Raw genomic sequence first — 23,733 nt, forward strand, 5'->3', positions numbered from 1 at the left:
TCAGCAGAAACTATATAAGCCAGAGAGAGAGACATCTTTAGACTATTGAAAGAGAAAAGGGGAAAAAAAGAATGATATTTTTATTTTACATTATAAATATAAATATTTTATATATTATAAAAATTATATTCTTATTTTTAAAAATGAAATATATTTTTAAAGGGGACAGTAGAAAGTTTTTGATAAAGCTGAAATCATTGTCTGCCAAACGTATACTACCAACAAACAAATACACTAGAAGAAATGTTTCAAATAAAAAATCTAGGCTTCAGGAGCTGGCCCCATGGCCGAGTGGTTAAGTTCGTGAGCTCTGCTGCAGGCCGCCCAGTGTTTCGTTGGTTTGAATCCTGGGCGCGGACATGGCACTGCTCATCAGACCAGGCTGAGGCAGCGTCCCACATGCCACAACTAGAAGGACCCACAACGAAGAATATACAACTATGTACCGGGGGGCTTTGGGGAGAAAAAGGAAAAAAATAAAATCTTTAAAAAAAAAATAGCTTTAAAAAAAAAAAATCTAGGCTTCAACCTTAAAAATAGACACTAGGATAAGACACACTATGTAAGCCCAAAGCAAGCTGAAGGAAAAAAATAATAACATAAAAGCAGAAATCAAGGAAACAAAAAAACAAGCAAACCAAAAGCTGGTTCTTTGCAAAGATCAATAAAATTGATAAACCTCTACCCCAACTGATGAGGGAAAAAGAGAGAGCTAAATAGTATAAGGAAGGTAAGAGGGGTCATCATTACAGATCTATATATCCCACAGACCTTAAAAAAGGATAACATGAGGCTATTATGCACTTTATGACAATAAACTAGACAACTTGAGACAAAATAGACAGGGACAGAGACGACAGCAAGACAGAGGAGTAGGAGATACTAGTCTTTGTCCTCGAACAAACAACAATAATTAGACGGCCACTGACAAACGAAAATAGCCCTGGGAGGGCACAAGAGTCAAAGTAAGAACCTACAAAAAAAAGAAAAGAACCTATAGCAACACACTAGAGCAAAACAACAGAGAATAACTGAAGAGAAAAGACCAGTGCCAAGACACCTGGAAATGGCTAAGAGTGCAGGGTATCAGTATAAGCCACACAAAGGGTGCCACTGCGGTCCCCAGTGGCCTGCTCTGCAAGGAGCCTTTGCCACTGAGGACCTCAACAGCCCCCACGAAAGGCACAGAATCCCTGCAGCTTTTTTTTTTTTTTTTGAGGAAGATTAGCCCTGAGCTAACTGCTGCCAATCCTCCTCTTTTTGCTGAGGAACACTGGCCCTGAGCTAACATCCATGCCCATCTTCCTCTACTTTATATGTGGGACGCCTACCACAGCATGGCTTGCCAAGCGGTACCACGTCCGCACCTGGGATCCGAACCGGCGAACCCCAGGCTGCCGAAGTAGAACATGCACACTTAACCACTGCGCCACTGGGCCGGCCCCCCTTGCAGCTTTCACAGCAGAGGACTCTAGTGTTTCTTGGTGTGGACCTCAGTAGCCTGCTCTGCAGAGGAACAGCAGCAGCTCTTGCCACTGAGGTAACCAACAGCCACTGGGGCTGCTAACCTCCTAGAGAGGGAGACGCCACAGCACCCCTCCCAAAACACTGCTGTGTCTCCCACCCCAGGAACAGGGAGGCCAGCCCCGACCTCCAACCCCTTGGACACCTTGGACCCCAGAGCCCTGGCTGCTCCGCACACACCTGCACTTCAGACCTCAGTTCCATGCTGCTCCACATGTGCCCACATCTTAGGCACCAGAGCTACTGACACTGTGGGCTAGCCAGCAACCCAATCCCCAGGCTGCTGTCACTCTGCAAGCATATATGCTCCACTCCTGGCTCTGAGGCTGATCCAAGCATGCCCACAACTCAGCACCACTGCCACCACAAGAGCACTCCAAAGCCAGACCCAGTGCCAAGAGGGATTCCCTTGGCCACGACATACCTCATGAGAGAAAATGATCAGCAGGTCCCCACCAGCCTTTGCTACCAAAGATCACAGCAACCCTCACTGCCGCTGCAGACAGCCAAGGCTTTGCTATTGAGGACCCCTGCCATCTTTACCAATTCTGACCTCAGCTGATGGAGCTGAACATAGACTATGCACCCGGGCCTCGCCAAGACTGGTGCCATCACATCCCATCCATTAGATACCCTTGCACCCACCCGCAGGAGAAGGTCTTTCCCCACAAAAACCAGTCTAAAGTGTGTGAGAGGTGACTGCTCCGTCAAATGCAGATACCAAGACAAGGCTATGAGAAACAAGAAAAATTAAAGAAACGTGACACCACCAAAGGAACACAGTAACTTTCCAGCAACTTATCCCAAAGAAATGTAGATGTATGATTTGCCTGACAAAGAATTCATAATAATTGTTTTAAGGAAGCTCAATAAGCTACTAGAAAAAAACAGATAAACAACTCAATGAAATCAGGAAAACAAGACACAAACAAAACAAGAAATTAAACAGAGAGAGAGAAATCATAGAAAAGAACCAAATTCTAAAGCTGAAGAATACAACGAATTAAATGAAAAATACATCAACAGACTTCATGAAGCAGAAGAAAAGAACCTGTGAACTCACAGACATGTCATTAGAAATTATCCAGTCAGAAGAGGAAAAAGAAAAAAGAAAGCAGATCCAGTTAGCAGAAAGAAGGAAATAACAAAGATCAGAGCAGAAACAAATGAAGTAGAAGCTAGAAAAATAACAGAAAAGATCAATGAAACTAAGAACTGGTTTTTCGAAAAGATAAACAAAATTGACAAATCTTTAGCTAGGCTAAGAAAAAAGAAGGCTCAAATAAATAAAATCAGAAATGAAGGTGGAGACATTACTACTGATACTGCAGAAATACAAAGGATCATAAGAGACTACTATGAACAATTATACGCCAACAAATTGGATAACCCAGAAAAAAATGGATAAATTCCTAGAAACACACAACCCACTTAGACTGAATCATGAAGAAATAGAAAGTCTAAAGAGACCTAGAACTAACTGGGAAGGAGACTGAATCAGTAATCAAAACCCTCCAACAAAGAAAAGCTCAAGACAGGTGGCTTCACTGGAGAATTCTACCAAACATCTAAAGAAGCATTACGGCCAGCCCTCCTCCACACCCTCACCAATGTTCATCTCTCTGTCTCTTTGATAACAGCCATCCTAACAGGTGGGAGGCGATATCTCAATGTGTTTCTGATTTGTATTTCCCTGATGATTAGTGATGCTGAATGCCTTTTCATGTAACTGTTCTTCACCAGTGAGTATGATGTTAGTTTTGGGCTTGTCATATACAGCCTTCAGGTTTATGTATTACAAGTATGGGGTGGGAGGGAGATAATAAGTTTAAAAACAGCCAAAACTACAAAAAACACAAACCCTTTGAGGAGTTAGTCTCCTGACGTTCTATCTTCTTTAAGGTTTTTGACACTGGAGGCCAATACCAATCTCCAGTGTACAACAAATCTAGCACGGACTGACTAATGACCAAGCATTCTAACTACCTTCAGCAAAAACTAACATAGACCATACTACACATTTATAAGAATTTTGTTAGATCATGAAAGTTAACAAAAACCATCTAATACAACTATTACTATTATACTCCTTCCCATAGGGTTACCTTATCTCATAGCAACGTCAGCCTCTTTGTCCAAGCACACTGTACCAAGCTACTGTGCAGAGTTATCTCCTAGTCCTGGGTTAAGTGCCCAGGAGTGCTGTATGCAAGTTTCAAAATTCAGTGTATACTTTCCAATCTGCTCTTTTTTCCCTTTACCATCAGAGATCCAGAATATGCCAGTTAACTACACGAAGCCACTCCTGAGTTGAGTGGCACAACTAATAGCTCCCTCCCCAATGCACCCATAATACTTGGTCTTACTACTGACAGAAATAATTACATTATTTTTCGCTTGGGAGTAGTCTTCCAATCCCTTGATCTTGACTATGAACTCATTCCCTGCAGTAAGGACCACATTAAATTTCTGTTGCAAGCCTAGTGCCTACCTGAAGGCCTGGCACGTTGCAGGTACTCGACAAACATTTGCTGCACTGAACTGAGTTCAGAATGATAACGAGAACATACAATGAGCATGTCACACTCAGTGCAGGGAAAAGGAGTTTCACTTTAGAATTTCTCGTCTTCTACTCCTTTATCAGACCCAAAGATTTGTTCTTAAGAGAGTTTTGTTTTCGTAGTTTCTACTTAGTGGTATAGCTATATTAATAACTGCTATATTAATAACATTGCACTATTGTGTTATTCTGACCATCTGAAGCTAAATGCCACCAATGCATTTTTTACATTCTCAGCTGCATATCCTATAAATTGAAATCATGACATATAACAATCTGAGTATGAGTGAAGTTTTGCCAGAAGAACAAATGTCAGTGACAACAGCTTTAATTATCAGGTTTGGGATTTAATGTAGCAATGCATATTGATAAACAATAATTTTGCTTCAGAAATATTCGAAAAAGATGCAACAACAAAGGCAGGATATTAGCTCACAGCAAATTCTTCACAGACTATAAAGATTCTATTTTCATAATTAAAAAAAAGGATGACTGCTATAGAAAGCTATTTATGGACTTCTCAAGTAGAAATTTCCCCATTTCAGAGATTATAAACTTCAAGAGAGCAATTCCACAAATACAAAGACAAAAAGAAGTACATAATAGTGGATAAGATTATCTAGTATTTAAAATGCAACTCAGATACTGCATATCATTAAGAGAAGCCAAAGATCAAAAGCTCACAAAGCAAATTCCCCTATTCTACTTGGTACAGGTCATTTCTAAGGTAAAGGTCCACATCAAATTCAAGCTCAACAATTAGTAAGATAACTAGAAAAACATCGAAGGCCTAAAAGAGAGCAACAAGCTTAAAAAGCAGAGATCAGAGGGGCTGGCCCCGTGGCCGAGTGGTTAAGTTTGCGCGCTCCGCTGCAGGCGGGGCCAGTGTTTCGTTGGTTCCAATCCTGGGTGCGGACATGGCACTGCTCATCAAACCACGCTGAGGCAGCGTCCCACATGCCACAACTAGAAGGACCCACAACTAAGAATATACAACTATGTACCAGGGGGCTTTGGGGAGAAAAAAAAAATAAATAAAATCTTTAAAAAAAAAAAAAAAAAAAGCAGAGATCAGAAACATTTAGTGTAAAAGGTTAGAAAAGCTGTCCATATTTTAAACTTGGAACTCAGAGAGAGATGAAGAGGATGAACTCATACTGCCAAGGTTTACAGCCAGAACTCAGGGCCTCCTGACCCTGGGTCTTAACAACTACTTCCTAGAACAAATGTCAATTTCTCCCTCTACAAGACTGGCCTTCATTCTATGTTGAGCAGACAAAAATTACTGGCTTGCTAAATGAATACTTTGAAGCTTACCAGATTTCTAAAATAAATAAAATATTCCCACTCCAACATTTTATTCTATTCCCAATTTTCTACTTACAAAGTCTTGACGTATGTCGTTGAAGTCTTTGCCATACTTTTCCAGTGCCTCTTCAAATAAACTAGCTTCAGAGGCTGACCATTCTTCCATTTCATCTCTGCATAAAACAGGTCCTCCAAGTGGTACTAAGACACTAATCGCACTGCTCAAATCATAGCTGTGTCTATACAACGTATCCATAGCATGAAACTAAAGAAAACAAATAAGAGGGAAAAGATCAGACAGAAATACAAACTTGCTAGATTATTTAAGAAGAGACATACTAAAATGCATGATGCACTTAATTAAAATAATATACTTAAGTAGTAATTCTTTAAGTAACAAAATTAAGAAAAATTTAAAGAGATTACTTATTTAAAATATCATTTATTGCTTTAAGAAATACTGATTTGTACCTTTTAAGGTATGTACTTTTTTAAATGCATCCGTTTGTTAGAGCAACCTAACCATGAAGATCCAGAACCTCCAGGCATTAAATTGGAAACCCAGTAAGTTTCAACATCCTTTTGGTCAAAAATGCCAGTCACTTCAGCTATTGTACAAGTTTGGCACAGCCTTTCTTGACAAGGGAATAATAGATTATATATAAGTGAGTGAGAGAAATATTCTCAGCTTAGATTAAGGAAATGATGTACTAAGGACAAAAGATGGGAAGAAAACAATGAACTGACAATGATGGTAAGACAAAACAAAATTACACATCCATTAAAAAAAATTACATATGCAAGTTAAAATAGTCACTTGGTTGAGATTTTGTAAGGCCACGAACAGATGACTAGGCTTGCCTGAAATAGCTGGGCCAGTGTGGATTCCCTAAATATTTCAAGGGAGAGTGATTTGAAAGGAGGAAAGATAGATTAGGATAATATACAGATGATCCCCAATTTACAACGGTTTGACTTACGATTTTTTGACTTTACAATAGTGCAAAAGTGAAACCCTACTTTGAATTTTCATCTTTTCCCAGGCTAGTGGTATGCAGTAGGATAATCTCTTGTGATGCTAGGTAGTGGCAGAGAGCCACAGCTCCCATGGGGTCAGCCACATGATCACGAGGGTAAGCAACTGATACACTTACAACCATGCTGTACCCAGATGACAACCACTCTGTTTTTCACTTGCAGTATCGTATTCAATAAATTACATGAGACATTCAACACTTAATTATAAAATAGGCTTTGTGTTAGATGATTTTGCCCAACTGCAGGCTATTGCTAAGTGCTCTGAGCACGTTTAAGGTAGGCTAGGCTAAGCTTTGATGTTCGGTAGATTAGGTGTATTAAACACATTTTCAACTTACGATATTTTCAATTTGCAATGGGTTTATTGGAAAGTAACCCCATCATAACTTGAGGAAGATCTATAACTGGATTTTTGCAAAAATACCTTGGGTCCAGCTTATTTAAAAAATATTCTCCTCCTATCAGAAGCAGTGAATAAACTAGGTTCTAAAACTTTCTAAGTTTTGAAAAACTTTTGATGGTTTTTCTACTAGAGAGAAAGAGCTTCATTTATAACACGTATGCACATTTGTATGTGTAGCAGGAAAATTGCAACACAGGACCATCAGCTCTGTCTCTGGATAAGCATGTAGGTGTGGCGCAGATTTGGTGGGCAAGGTGGTCAAATCTTTGCCAAGTGAGAAGTACTTCTGTTTAAACTTTCCAACATATGAAAGCCAAGTCTTGCACCTTTACACAAACTATCTTCTAATATTTATTTAAAAATTCTCAAGTGGCTATAGCGTCATATCTATGTGACAACACATCTCTCAGAAATTTAGCTTATAAGTGAACCCTAAATGTCAGGTGGAGGACAGTGCATAGTTCCCTACTGGTACAAGAGCATAAAATAACCTCATGTATCAAATAACATGTATTACAGAGAAAAAATTACTAGCAGAAGTATGTATTAAAAAATATATTTATATCACGATACATTAAGACATTGAATAAGGACATGGAATATAAATTTACTGACAGAGCTATGGGCAGGATGTAGGACATACAGACATGTTGAGGAACAGTAATAACTCTTTAACAAGGGCTGACATCTCATCAAAATAAATCATTAGAGTCCACAAAACAAAAACAGGTAGAGACTTCATTGTCAATTTCCAAGTTATAATCACAGCTAAGACAATCATGGAATAACTTCAACTTTTAAGTGAATTTCTTCTCTCTCTTCTGCAGTAGGGGATACAAAGATGTTAAACTGATCTTTATTCTTTGCTTGTGTTCTGCCAACTTCAGAATCAAGCTCCGCATCTCTAGCTAACCTTCTCACTTGACAGACTCAGTAGTTTAGCTGTGGTGTACACTGTTACACACTTTTACATCATCCCTGAAACTAAATAATTACTGTTTCTGGATAACTAATCTATGAAAAGTAAGTTTAACAGCATTTAGAAGTCCCTTCAATTAATATATTTCCGTAAACTATTTTTTAAATTCCCAAATTTACAATGGATAACAAAATTAAAAAAGATTAAATGGTATTCAAAATCAGTAATTACACAAATTAACTGTGCTGCTGAGATTTCTCAGGAGCTAGAAGTAATTTTTATAATTAACAGGTGCTCTGAAACCAAAAGTCACAGAATTAAATGAGTTCTTCTCAGCTGATATTATACCAACCACTCAAGGCATGAATCAATTTTCAGTCTTTTGTTCATGCTAGATAAATGAAAATGCTTTTCTTATACGCACTTTTAAAAATCATGATGGGCTATTATCTAATAAGGCTTCAAAGAACCAAAGTAGTATCTTAGTCTTTTTTTTTTTGAGGAAGATTAGCCCTGAGCTAACATCTGCCGCCAATCCTCCTCTTTTTGTTGAGGAAGACTGGCTCTGAGTGAACATCCATGCTCATCTTCCTCTACTTTATATGTGGGATGCCTGCCATAACACGGCTTGACATGCCGAAGCTGCTGAAGCTAAACGCGCAAACTTAACTGCTGCACCACAGGTCTGGCCCCTATCTTAGCCTTTATAAGTGATTATGACCAAAATCTCAAGAGATTAAAGCTTCTGTTCTTTACAGAGTCTGTTTGTGTTACTCCACACTGAAGTAAGCATTTGCTTTTGGAAGACTGGCTTCTGTGTTGTGCCACAAATCACATGGAAAGAATCAGTTGGACTTACAGCTAACCGGGAGCCATGAAACCTCCAAAGCCCACTATACCACAGCTCAGAGGACAGCACAGTAATGCTCAGTATGTGTAGGAAACAAACATCCCATCAGGCACACGCGCTGTAGAATTCCTAGGGAATAATTCTGTTGAAATTGATGACTAACTTCACAAAGGAAACCAGAGGATCACATTATTTGCTAGGAGTCCATATTAACTCCATCTTTCTGACAAACATATCAGTTCCTTTTGAATAGAGTCTTATATAGTCTATCCTACCCTAAAAAGCTGTAAGACACGGAAGAGACTTTCCATAACAGAAGAGACAACAGCCAGTAATAACTCACAGAAATAAGCCAAGAGAAGACAGGAGTTTGACATATAACCAATGACTATGGTTTATCAGCAAGATAAAAACTCGAAGAGCCAGATGTATAAGAGAACATATTGGCTGATTCTACTTATATAAACTTTGAGAAAAGTAACAATTGATGGTGACAGAAGTCAGAATAGTGATTACTTCAGAAAGGGGAATCGCTGACTGAGAGGGCGTGAGGGAACCTTTTGGGATTCAGGTAATATTCTTTATTAGATCTGGGTGGTGGTTACAGAGATGTACAGTCATGCATGGCTTAACAACGGAGATACTTTCTGAGAAATGCATCATTTGTTGACTTCATCGTTATGCGAGAATCAGAGAGTCCCCTTCACAAATCTAAATGGTAAGGCCTACTATACACCTAGGCTATATGGTACTAATCTTATGGTACCGCAGTCGTACACACAATCCATCCCTGAGTGAACCGTAGTTATGTGGCGCATAACTGTATACATATGTAAAAATTTATAACTGTGCACCTAAGTGTAGGGTACTTAATACATTTTACTGTATGTATACCTCAATTTAAAATAAGATAACGAATTTAAAAACTAAACATAAAGAAAACTGTAAGTCTTCCCTACAGATAAATACTTTGCAAAGATACCTATCTTTTCATTAGAGATACAGATACACACAAGATCCATTCAAATCTAAATTTTAAAAATCTTAAGAACTCAGCACAAGCTGTTCTCTCTGCCAAATAGCAGTGAAGGTGTTGTCACATTTCATCTCATTCATAACAGATGGAGATGACAAACAGAAGTATTTTAGGAGAAGGACTGACATTGAAATCTTGGCAGTGGAACTCTCATCTTTTGTTCATTAAGCAGAATAACACTATGGTAGACTGCATTATCGTTTGGCAAATATTCACTCCCTCCCCTCGACCTCCATAGGAGGGTATTCTTCCAATCCATTGATGTTGGGCCTGGCCATGTGACTTGACTAGCCAATAGGATGTTAAGACACGTGAGTGAAAAGAAACTTAACATGCGTTTGTGCATTTGGACTTGCCCTCTGGTACTACTGACTTTTGTCAACAGAGGATGAGAGATACATGGAAGAGATCTGGGCTTGGCACCTAAAACAACCCAGTCTAGTTTAGCAGAATCCAAGACAATCAGCAGAGGAGTGTACAAGAAATTATGCTTACTGTTATAAGCCACTGAAATTCTGGGCAGTGTAATGGATACTGTGTTTTTCCCCTTTGAGAATAAAGAATTTATTCAGCGAGTGCTAGAAGCGCTGCGAGAAGACAGACTTCAGCTATTGGTCCTCTTTGGAATGATCTCAATTTAAGAAAGATTCATCCCCCAAGGTCATGCCCTCTTTCTGGGCAGCCTGCATCCAATGATGCAGCAGCAGAAAGGCCCAGCCTTTCACTATGATTTGGGACAACTCTTCAGAGCATCCCATGGAGGCCTTCACTTAGACTGTACCATGGCCCATCTTCTCCCTCTGTTCAACCCTGCCTCCTTCCCTGCTCCTTCACAGGTGCTGATCCCAAAGGTACCTCCTAACAAAGTCCTGCATGCAAATCTCCATCTCAGAGGCTGTTTCCCAAGAACCCAACCTGTAACATGCAGCACCGTTTTGACAATTATTAAGTTATGCATATATTCAATACTAACTATTGATTTGCTCAGTTAAAATTTTACAGAAAATGTATATCTCTAGCACAAATTACAGCATTCAGAACATCAAATCTATTGAAAAATTAATGAGCATTAACGAGCATATGGTTTTTTCCAAGCAGAAGGTAAATATAAACTCTCATGAGTAAATCCCAAACCGTGATTAAGGCAAATTTTTTTATATATAAAAGAGAAGTATGCCATCTACTCTCAATTTTTGCTTCACTGCATAGTACAGTACTCAAAACAAAATCCCTCGTTCATCACCAAATTTGTTAAGACTCAGCTGTCATTTACTCACATCAAACTAGAAGACACCTTGAGCCATATTCTTACGTGTACTCATACCTTTTGATTATTATCACGAGAAAGCTACAAGAGTGGCAGTCCATGGTAAGCCCATAGCCCTAAATGCCATTTTCAAACTTCACGTGAGCAGAACTATGGGTTCTTCCCCCTGGCTGTGATTCTAGACACAAAGCAGACAAATACACAACACAACTGTGAACACACTGGAGAACAATCAGTGCAGGCAAGGAGAGGCTAAGGCAGTTCAGGAAGAAGTATGAGAGGTGAGCTCCCACACGGACCCAGCTTATACCTTGAGGGCATTTTCTAGACTGCTACAAGGGAGAACAGACCCAAACAGAACGTTTCCTTTTTACTAGGCTGAGGTGAAAGGGGCAAGACCTGGGGAGCAAAATCCTAGGGAGGATTGTATTCCAGCCCCTAAAGGAAATCACAACATATTAAAAGAAGTGGTAACATACGTGTTCTCTGACCACAACCCCCAAGGCAATTAAGATAAATTATGAACCTCATTTCCTCAATTAACTCACAATCAAATACAAAACTGTAAAATAAATTAGGAAATACTCAGAACCAAAAGATAATGAAAATAGTACATATCAAAATATATGAGATACCGCCAAGGTGGTAATCAGAGGGACATTTACAATCTTAAATATTGATAACAGATAAGTAGATAAATAAAATTAATGGGCTAAAACTTGGGCTTAAAAAGCTGGAATAGGAATATCAGAGTAAGCCCAAAGAAAAGTAGGAGGAAGAAAATAATAAAGAGCAAAAGTAAATTAAATAGAAAACAAACATATAATAAAGAAAATAAACACCTAAAATCTCATTCTTTTAGACAATAAAAGAGAAATCTCTGGTAAAACTATAAAGACAAAAATGGGAAATGACACAAACAGTAACAGGAATGAAAGGCTATTTACAACTACAAACATAGCAAATCTTTCTAATGAAAAAACACTATGAAAAATTATTTTTATAAATTTGAAAATTTAGGGAAAAATGGAAAATCTCCTAGACTGACATAACTGTCCAAAATAGACTTAAGTAGAATAAAGACTTATTCTAATTATAAATCAAATTATAACCACAACCCAAACTGAGGGACATTCTACAAAAGAAAAGGCCTGTACTCTTAAAAAAAAAAACCACGGTCATGAAAGACAGAATGAGGAACTGTTCAGGATTGAAGGAAATTAAAGAGATATGACACCTAAATGCAACAAGTGATTCTCAAGTAGATTTTGGACCAGAAAAGAATAATTTTTCTTTTGTTATAAAGGACATTACTGGGACAACTAGCAAATCTGATGAAAGCCTCTAGATTAATTAACAGTGCTACAGCAAGGCTCACTTCCTGAATCTGACAATTGTACCGTCGTTATGTAAGAGAATATCCTTGTTCTTTTAGGAAATACCTCTTCAAATATTTAGCGATAAAGGGACATCCATCCTGAAACGTACTCTCAAACTATTCAGAAATAATAATAATATGTATATCTAGAGAGAGAACAATAAAGGAAATGTGGTAAATGTTAGCATTTGGGGAATCTGGGTGAAGGAAACACAGGAAGTCTTAGTACTATTTTTTGTATTATATCAAAACACAAAGATAAGTTTTAAGAACGTATAATCACAGGCCTTCATTAACTCACATCTGTAATCCAAATCTTCTCACCAGTTACCCTAGACAAAGCAGTTAGAACAATTTTCCTTCTATTTCCCCACAGTTCAAATCTACAATGACTTTCTGATGCTTCTTAGTGTCAAAGTCATGGGAGAAAAAGAAAAGTAAAGGGCAACATAAAAAATAATAATAATTTAAGCTTAAATTTAAAAGAAAGAGATGGATAAATAGACCTTAATATATACAAGCAATTCTCATAGCACAGTCTGCAGTGTCTCTAAGCTCATTTAATATCATTTTAAAATTCCTATCTGCAATAGATCATCAGACAAAAAGAAGTGTGCCTAATGTACAATATTATTGCCTTAATGGTGTATTTAGAAGGAAGGGAAATTTCCTGTTTCATATTTTTCACTACAGTGGTATTCCATTAGTTCTAATCCTAATTTATAGCCTTGGAAACATGGATCACACCCATAAGTTTTAGCAAATTGAGTTTTAAAAAATTATGTGATTCTCATTTAATCAATTTTATATTCATTTTGAAGACTAGATTTCTGATGTAAGTTAATGCCTAAAATGTTAATCAAACGATTTATATATTCTGCTGAGTACAATTTCTTTCAATGACATAATAACTGATTTTCAAACTATCCTCAAATTCCCAGTACAGTCATGCACTGGATAACAACGTTTCAGTCAACAATGGACCACATGTATGATGGTGATCCCTTAAGATTAGCACCATACAGGCCGGTGTGGAGTAGGCTATACCATCTCAGTTTGTTCTAAGTACACTCTGTGATGTTCGCACAATGACGAAATCGCCTAAGGACACAGTTAAGTGACACACGACTGTACCCTCAAAGCCCTAAATGAAATGTGTGATTTGAACAGACTCACCAGAATAAAGTGCATGATCAATGGCTAGCATTTTTACAAAGAGTTAATATCTGGAGAATAAAATTATTGTTGGTTAAATCAACTGTCTCTTATCAGGAAGATAAGTTATTTTTTCTAAGCTTCTCTTGGTAGGAAAACTTATATCGTAAAAATTATAGCTTGTTTTAAGGGGAAGATCTTTAAATCGTATAGTGATTTCCTTGTAACAATTACATTAAAATGTATAGTTAATCACAGCCTAATGATCATATTCAAGCTTGATAATCTACTACAATGACAGTAACTATGGCATGACAAAACCTCTTTTACACAATCAATAATGCTGTAAAATCAAAAGAAAGTAAATTAGACTCAACAAAGATTGGGCGGAAAATGCATCATTTTTATCAACATCATCTCAACAATAACAACTAATACTTATTGAGCTCTTACATTGTGCCAGACACTGTTTTAAATGATTTACAAGTATTATCTCGTTTAATCCTCAAGTTGATGCCACATGGTAATCCAGAGACAGACTTTTCTGGAGGCTGGAAAGAGGATGCTAGAGATCTTGTTCAGGACAGTGAGGCACTGCCTGCTTTCTCTCCCAGGGAGGAGAGGGCCTCAAGAGCCACAAGAGCCCAGTGTTTGTGAACATTACAATAAATGAAGGTGCACGGACTGCTGAACGTAATTTCTGCTGGGATGTTGATGGAAGCTCAAAAAGACTTGCGATATAGCAATAAATCAGTTGTCTTCCACTCAACCTGGGGAGCTGATGTCACAGAGAACTCTATGCTCCTCAGAGAACCCAGGAAAAACAGCCCTGGGGCATGCTCTGGGGAGCCGCCACAATTCCATCAAGTTCTGTATGCTTGTACACATATATCAGCAACTTAGAGAGGTTCATCTGTATAACTCCTTCTTGTCAATCCATAACCCCCTGGAGCAGGGCAGATAGGTTTTACTATTATCCCCACTGCAGATGAGGAAATTCAGACCCAAGGAGGTTAACTGGGGTAAGGCTATACGGATCATAAGCTAAAGATCATAAAAGTGTATCTATTTGTATACCCATGTTCACAGTAGCATAATTCATAATAGCCAAAAGGTAGAAGCAACCCAAGTTTCTATTGACAGATGAATGGATAAACAAAATGTGGTAAGGCAGAAAATGCAAACACATGCTATAATGTGGATGAACCTTGAAGACATTATGCTAGGTGAAATAAGCAAGTCACAAAATGGCAAATATGGTTCCACTTATATGAGGTACCTAGAGTAGTCAAATTCATAGAGACAGAAAGTACAACAGTGGTTGCCAAGGGCTGGGGAGTGGGGAGTCATTATTTAATAAGCAGAGTTTCAGGTGGAAAAGATGAAAAAGTTCTGGAGATGGATGATGGTGACAGTTGCACAAGAATGTGAATACTTAATGCCAGAGAATAGTACACTTAAAAATGGTTAAAATGGCAAATTTTGTAGTACATATTTTATATATTTTACCACAACTTTTAAACAAGTGTATCCCAGGCCTAAATCTTGTTACAATTCCTGGTCTTCAGGTTGTATGTGTACAGCTCTGGTGATACAAGGAAATTAGAATTCAAATATACATCACTCTTAGTGATGAGAGGCACTCAGTAAAATATCTATTGAAATGCAAAAACAACAGAATAGAAATAATATACTCCAATGACCTATTTTAATAAGAACCTCTGTTCCAGAGATAGAAATTAATTTATTCATTCTCAATTATTTACTGAACACCTAGTATATATGCCAGGCACTATATTAGGTGCTGGGGATTCAACAGTGAGGAAAAATAGTTACAGAACCACTATACTAATGGATGCTATAAGCTGCTACATGGGGAACAGGAGAGAGAGACAATCAGATAAATCACAAAAATGAGTTTTTAATTACAAACAATTAACATAGAGAAACGTGGTTGGTTCTTGACATGAGCACATCACAAAGTAACCTGCCATGGACTGATAGATTAGATAAGATCTGAAAAAAGACTAAGAGTTAACTAGATGGGGTTGTAAGAGCAACCAGGCAAAGGGAACTGAATGTGCAAAGTGCCTGTGGCAGGAGGGAGACCATGGAACCAAAGGAAGGATATAGCCTGGCCGGAGCCCAAAGAACACAGAGGAGCATGTGTAGGGAAGAGACTGGAGAGAGAGGTCAGCCAAAACCCCATAGTCTTTGTTGACTGTTTAAAAATCCAGGTTTTTTTTATCCTAAATGCAATTAAAAGCCACTAAAAGGATATAAGATAAGAGACAGCAAAATCAGTTGCATTTTAAAACCATCAGATATAATATAGGAATTAGAGATGTTCCAGGATACTATTTCCTCCCTACTAAATCAACACAGCCTGACCTTTTTCAGAACCAACGTAACATCAGGAAATCTAAATTTCTACTCTTGTATGAGGTACTTCACCATTATCTCTAATACAGTCTATCCAAGATTTCTAAGGCCCCAAACAACTCAAAAAGCTCTTTTTCTTAGATCCTACCCTTCAACTTGCTTTAGTCCTCAAAGTCCAGGCAAAAGAGAAATCTAGTACCTGTACAATTACGTGTTCTCCCAGACTCAGGCTCTGCTCCAGCAACAGCTCCCTGAATGTACACGGCACTCTGCCCCTCCAGCCACGAGGGTGCAGACCACAAGCAACTAACAGGCAAAACGTCCACCAACCGCTACTTACTAACCACCTCAGGGTTGACTTTGTTCTAAGGAATTTTGTTTCCACAAAAGGGAGAAGGGGAGATCAATGTAGGTATTGTTGTAAACTGATTTTTTTCTTTGCATGTTGTACAAAGTACACTTTACAGTTTAATGAAACAAGCGTGAAATATACGAAGCCTCCATGGCGTCAATTTTTTAACAATTATAAACCTTACTACACATCTTGTAGTATCTGAAATTCACAGTCCAGCTATGTCCATAACAGATCTCAAAATGAGGAAGTTAGATCTAGAGATCTACAGGCAGCTTAATTAGCGGCTTCTAAAATATTACTGGTGATTTGACAAGTGGCACACATTGTCTTGGATAAAAGGATGTGTCGGATTAGGAATGCCAATTAAGCAGTCCTCACAGGAAGGGCCACAGAGAAATCACCTAGGACAGACTACCTGGCTCCGGCAGTTGCACAACCCTGCCCTCTCTGCAGTGGGAGGTCTCCAAATCCATACTCTGGTTACCTGATGGAGAAAGTTGCTAACATGATCTGTACAGGCCTGTAAACACCAAAAGAAAAATAAGAATTTGACTCTCCAAATTCAACTGAATGATGCGTTCATTGTCATCTAATGGCACAAAACTTATCAGCCTTTCATATGTTCCTTTTAGAAAACAATTTGCAAAATTCATATTACCAACATATTATCAATTTTAACCACTTCCACTCATTTTTATAGGAATGCCTCAGGATCTTATACTTTAACATCAAAGTAGAACGCATGCTACCACCCTGCAAACAGGATTGAAGGTGTAGGTCATGGCATCTGAAATAAAAGGATATCAATTTCTTTCCACTTTTGCAGCTTCTGAAAGATGTCAGTTTTATGGCACTGAAAACAATATAACCTCAACACAAAAACAACATAAAGAGTCTTAGGGGCCAGGCCAGTGGCGCAGTGGTTAAGTTTGCACTCTCAGCTTCAACAGCCCAGGGTTCATGGGTTTGGATCCTGCGCACGCATCTACACACCGCTCATCAAGCCATGCTGTTGTGGCATCCCACATACAAAATAGAGGAAGATTGGCACAGATGTTAGCTCAAGGACAATTTTACTCAAGCAAAAGGAGAAGGATTAGCAAGAGACTTTAACCCAGGGCCAATCTTCCTCACCAAACAAAACAAAAACATAAAGAGTCTTATATAGTAGTTAGAGCAGGAAACCAAGGCATTTAAATGTTGCAGACAAAAGAATGATCTTCAGTGCTGCCTAATCCAAGACAGACAACAATAACGATATTGAATCCCAAGACACTTTAACGAGAATGAAACAGAAGAGGGGATCTGGTAGAGAGAACTCCTTAGTAAGAGTCAACAACAGATTCAAATCCTGTCTCTGAAACCAGCTGTTCAAACACGACAAAACACAATTTCCTGAGCCTCTGAGTGTATTTCTGCTTAAAAAAATGGCAATTACAATAATAAATTATTTAATAGATGTAATACAAAAGTGACCTCCAAATTGCTAAATTCTACAGGAAACAAAACAGAAGAGATGAAAACACTGGAGGGCGTGAGTACCTGCCTAGAAGGAACATACTAGGCAAGTACTGCAAGAGATACACACAATATGGTATTTAAACTAATGAAGGTATACAGGCTGCATCCTCTTTAAAATGCTTCTTTTATAGATGTCTTTCACTGACAGAAACAAATACTGAGTCTTGAAAACTCTGCCCTCTTCCTGAAGAAACTCATCTGCTGTCCCACCAGCCACCAGCAGTGGGAAGCAGAGAGCTGCTGCAGCTGCAAACCAAGTGCCTACACACCTGCTCTTCCCATCAGACTCGTCTTTAGGCCACTCAGCCCCAACTGTCACAGAGCTCTACCATCTCAAGAACTGGCTTTCCACTCTCGCTCCTCAGACAGGGTAGAGGGAACTTGCTGGGCGATGACAGGAATAGCATCCAGTCATAACCTGAGAGGCATTATCTCCTAAGAATAGTGCTATACCACAAGAGACTAGCTACGTGAGTAACCATGTATCTATAGAAGGCAAGTTCATACAACATTAGAAAAAAACTTTCCAGCTTCTTCTAATGATATGAAAAAGTGTTTATGTCATATAGTTAGGGAAAACATGGGGGTGGCAAAGTACAAAATTTTTTTAAATGCCTTCAACTATACATTAAAAAGAAAGTTCATGGGGCTGGCCCAGTGACACAGCGGTTAAGTTCGCACATCCTGCTTCTCAGCAGCCCCGGGTTCGCCGGTTTGGATCACGGGTGCGGACATGGTACTGCTTGGCAAAAGCCATGCTGTGGTAGGCGTCCCACATAGAAAGGAGAGGAAGATGGGCATGGATGTTAGCTCAGGGCCAGTCTTCCTCAGCAAAAAGACGAGGATTGGCAGTAGTTAGCTCAGGGCTAATTTTCCTCAAAAAGAAAAAACAAAGAAAAAGAAAGCTCACGTGGGACTTGTCTTATAGCTCCCAAAATCTATTATAATTTGGGGGCCAGCCTCGTGGTGCAGTGGCTAAGTTCACATGCTCCGCTTCAGTGACCCAGGGTTTGCCAGTTCGGATCCCTGGCACAGACACATGCACTGCTTATCAAGCCATGCTGTGGCAGGAGTCCCACATATAAAGCAGAGGAAGATGGGCAGGATGTTAGCTCAGGGCCAATCTTCCTCAAAAAAAATAAACAAAAAAAAATTATTATAACGTGGTGCTTGCACAGGGAAAAATAGATCAACAGAACAAAAGAGAATAGATTAAGAATCCAGAAGCAGACCTAAGCATATCTAGGACCTTGAAATAAGATAGAAGGGGTATTACAAAATCATGAGGAAACAACAGATTCAATAAAAGGTGTTGGAATGATTTATTTTCCATATGGAGAAAAACAAAATTAAACCCCTACTTTACTCCATTCTTAAAAATAAACTCCAGATATATTTAGTCTCAAATATGAATAAAACTACTAGAAAAAAAATATAACAGTGCAAGTGAAAAACAGACAAAGGCTAAGAATCTAAAGTACAAAGAAGGAAAAACCTGAAGAGCCAATAAACATATGAAAACATGCTTAAAAAACAAAATGAGACAGCATCAGCTTAGTAAAACTTTTAGTCTGAAAATACCAAGTGTTGAAGACAATGTAAGGTAATGGATGAAGAAAAGAGAATGCTCATTATCTGCTTGTGAGATTATAAATTTCTACCATGCTGTGCAGAATAATTTGGCTGCTTCTGTCAAATTCAAAATGAGCACTGCCCTACGAATCACTATGATAACTATTTCAATTCTAGTTATTGCCTAGAAAGCTCACACACATGCTCACCAAGGACAGGTGTTGGAAATTTCAATGCATTACGGGCAGGAGCAAAAGAGCAAAAGAAAAACGTGTTTAAAGCACTCCAGATGTTCTAGGAAACAATACTACGAATACTACCCAAGTAGTTAAAATGAGTGAAGTAAGTATGTATTTAGGAAGTAGTTAAAACGAGACCTCAATAATAGGCAAATGGCAAAATGTTACAGAATAAATTTAAACACATGAAAAACATGTTTACATTGTCTTTGGATACATAAATACATAGCAAAACTATAAAAACACAGACTAGCAACACAGCAGGTTTGTTACAGTGGCTGCCTGTTGAGAGGAGGCAGGGGTGGAGGGGGTCAGAGGTACAGGTGGAGGATGGGGAATAGGACCACAGACTTCAACATTTATATAACGGTTGAAAAGGTTTTCAATCCAAAGAACTAAAATATTAACATTTGGTTTAGGTGGCATTATGTGGAGTTTTATTACCTGGACTTCCATACTATTCTGTAATTTGCTATTATCATTTATAATGTAACAAAAGTGGCTGAAAGGAAACATAAGAAAATGGTAAGAATAGTCTACTCTAGGTAATGAGAACAAAACTTTTTTTGGCCGCTGCTGCACTTAGTTTTCAATTTTTCCTAATAAGCACACATTAACTTTAGAACTGGAAAAAATTTTCAAACAGGAAAAAACATACATGTGATGATTAAATTCTATGTAGTTCTGGTTCACATAAATATTACTGACAATTTTGAAGGTTTTTATAAATGTGCCATCTGTGCTCTTGCTTCTTCAGTAAAGTAGTACTCTACAAGTTCTAAACAAAATACAAACCTATTTTGAAACCCCTAAACTTTTATATAAAATATTAATGTACTGATGGAGACAACAAACTTGCTTCTATAAACAACACTCCAGTCTCTGAGAAACAATAAAAAAAGGAGTTCCAAAATGGCTTCAGATTATTAATGCTTTCTTCATTATCTATAATTACAGAAAAATACAAGAAAGCCTTAGACAAATTTGGCGTACATTTTAATATGAGTTTTTACATTATATTTTATGGAAACATTTCAGATTGAAATATAATGAGAAAGGAATGAAACCTATCATTGTATTCCATCAGAAAATAAAATTGAAACTTTTATTACATGTAATTAATGAGTATCAGTCAAATAACTTAACCTCACCAAACCTCAGTTTTCTCATCTGTAAATGGGCATCCTACCATGCCTATCTCAAAGGACTGTGGCAGTCAAATACAGTAACTTCAATTGGCGAAAACCTGCATGTCTGGTTTGCTGAGGGTGCAGAGAAAGAAGCAAGTGCCAAGCCCAGCGCCTGGCCCCAGCAGGCAGTACCTCGAGGTGTAACTAAAGCGAACACAGGAAGCGTCATCTGATCACCAAGGGAAAAGAGGAATTAGTCTTAGAAGATAGCAATCACAATACAATGAAATGTATGAAAACAGAACCTCCTTCTAATGAACAGACAGAAAACCTTTAAATATTGATACTAAACAATGACCTTACAATAGAATAACTCCTATGGCAATGGTTTCAAGAGGTGGTCACTTTCACTGAAAAAAACCGTACAGCACTATGTATGATCTACAACTATTTAAGTACACAGATGGAATACAGTGAAAACAGATGGGTGAGAATGTGGAATTGTTTTCCCCAAAGTATTTTTTACCATTTCAGACCTCCTCTGTGAACAGTCGTTCCTACTTAGCTCACAAATAATAACAGGTGACTGAGGACTGAGACACCCCAGTCAACCAACCAGCCACGCCAAATCAATCCAGCAGTCAGCAGGGCTAAGAGCCAGAAAGCCCTCATATCTACAACATTGCTATACCGGCTTTAAAATTAAGCAAGTGGCAGAAGAAATAATAAACCCAAAATTTCAAAAAGCATCTTACCAGGGTGATGTCTCGAGAAGCTGCAGCTGCGCTCATGTGCAAACTAGGCTGCCTTACAGAACTGCTGCAATCAAGGGCTCGAGCAAATGTTCCAACAGCCCTGAATGAACCGCAAAAACAATGAGGAAAAATTAAAGCTCTGTTATTTTTTTATCCTTAGAAAAACACATTTGGGTAGTGAATGAAAAATTGTAAAAGAAAAGTCAAACAAGTTCTTGGATATTTGAAAATCAAATATCAAATTAAAAGTATTTTCTGTAAGATTTAAGAACTGACAAGCCAATTTACTATATATGGGTCATTATAATTAAATTAAGAAAAAACAGCTTGTCTGGCACAAAGAAGGGAAAGATCTATTATGAAATACCATGGAGTAAACAACTGAGTATTCAAATGTGCTCAAAAATGAGAAGGATATTAGTTGCAGAGTTTGACTATTACTGCAAAGTAAGTTCTGACCATTTTTTTGGCCCAAATTGTGAAATCCCATTAACATCCTTTCCTTGAAAAGTGATATCAACAGTAGCAACCTCATCCTATGAGGACTCAATATATAACAGATTTCCATTAAAAAAACAAAACAATTACCACAACGCTGATTTTCCATTAATGATTTAGAAGGCCTTCTCATACGTAGAGAACCCTAACCTCAAGAGATAAAGCATGAAATGAAGATAAGACTTGCTCCTCGTCTGTATTTTAAACATGTTAGCTGAGGAAGAGAATTTTTAGATGTTTTAACTAAAATGTAACACACGTGCAGAACAGTACACATTGTACAGCTATTTAGTTATGACAAAGTGAACCATCCATTTCGCCAACATCGAGGTCAAGAAACAGGACGTGACAGCACCCCAAATGACTCCTCATGCTCCTTCCCAATCACTACTCCCTCCTTCTTCCCCAAAGGGAAACACCATCCTGGATTCTAACACTGTAGGCTAATTTTGCTCATTTGAGAACTTAAATACAATCATACACTACATACTCTTCTCACGTCCAGCTTCTTTTGTTCAAAATTATGTTTGTGGATTCACCTATGCTGCTGGCTGTAGCTGTGTTCATTCATTTTCCTTGCTATGGAGCATTCCTTTGTATGGCCCCCCCACCCCGACTCTATTGTTAATGAATATTAGTTTCCAGTTTGGGGCTTCTATGAATACTGCCATTCATGTCATCTGTGTACCTAACTTCTGGTGCAAAGGTGTATGTATGCATTTCTCCTGGGTATATATTTAGGAGTGAAACAAAGTATGTGTATGTTAGATGACAGCAAACAGTTTTCCAAAGCAGCTGTACCAGCTTCTACTCCCCACAGCAGGGTGTGAGAATGCTGGCTGCTGCTCCCCTCTTCACCAATGCTTGGCACTGTTGGGTTTTTACATTTTAACCATCCTGGTGGGATGTACAGTGGTATTTGATTGTGGTCTTAGTTTTTATTTAGAAGATTTTTTTTAAAACAAATATTGAAAAAGATACAAGGTGCATCTCCTCGGTGCCTCTCACACTGGCTTCAAGGAAAAAGGAAACATATGGCCCTTGCCATTCAGGAAAACGAAAAAACAAAATGGAAATCAAATCTACAACTGCAGTGTCTACTAAATAACCCCAAATTTGGGTAACCTGTCTGGAGACTCTAGGCCAGTAGTTCCACAAATGACTCATTTCTACTACCAAATCTTCAGTCTTGTCTATTCCACTGACTGGCTCCTTCCCAACAATGTACATCAAGTCTCTTCATCTCATCACTTAGTGGCAAGGCATGTGGGCACCGGAGTGCGAATGCCTAGCCACCAATACAATATATGATTTCCATGGTGACTGACATTATGCACAGTGCTGTCTAAGCACGGGCTAAGACTCTTTTTTCCTTTGTATTACAAAAAGAGTTCAACAGAAAATTAGAGAATATAATGAAGAACCTACTAACCATGTCCAGATCTACCTGATTCTACTATTTTGCTGTTTGGTTCATTTTTTAAAGGATATAAATACTATAAATTTTGTCAGAGCCCCCTATACACATTCCTAGAACTCATATATATATATAAATATGCATTTGCATATATTTGCCCATTAATGAAATAAGACACTGCACACTGTAAAACTTTTTATAAGTGATCATACTATGCGTATCCTCATTCAACATTATTTTTGAGATTTATCTCTTTGCTACATATACCTCTAATTCATTTTAATTGGTGTAAATAGTTCATTATTGAGTATACCTCAATTCATTCGTCAACTGCCTGCTGATGTTCTTCTGGGTTTTTTCCCCAACTTTTCTGCTATTACAATCTCATTTACTTTCTGCTTTGCCGCAATTCCCCCATGAACATCA

The 23,733-nt window shown here is 38.2% G+C and overlaps 1 protein-coding gene across 16 annotated transcripts in view; it reads right to left on the reverse strand.

Annotated features, from left to right (window-relative positions):
- MTA3 (metastasis associated 1 family member 3) overlaps positions 1 to 23,733 on the reverse strand; it is a 187,320-nt gene that overhangs the window by 41,330 nt on the left and 122,257 nt on the right. For all 16 annotated transcript variants that reach the window (XM_070574017.1, XM_070574014.1, XM_070574016.1 and 13 more), the window contains 2 exons: positions 21,393 to 21,492; positions 5,469 to 5,657 (listed from right to left, as the gene is read on the reverse strand). In XM_070574017.1, the coding sequence (XP_070430118.1) occupies positions 5,469 to 5,657; positions 21,393 to 21,492 (289 nt within the window). The remainder of the gene's footprint in view (positions 1 to 5,468; positions 5,658 to 21,392; positions 21,493 to 23,733) is intronic.

The sequence above is a fragment of the Equus przewalskii genome, chromosome 14, assembly GCF_037783145.1.
Source record: "Equus przewalskii isolate Varuska chromosome 14, EquPr2, whole genome shotgun sequence".
Lineage (NCBI taxonomy): Eukaryota > Metazoa > Chordata > Mammalia > Perissodactyla > Equidae > Equus > Equus przewalskii.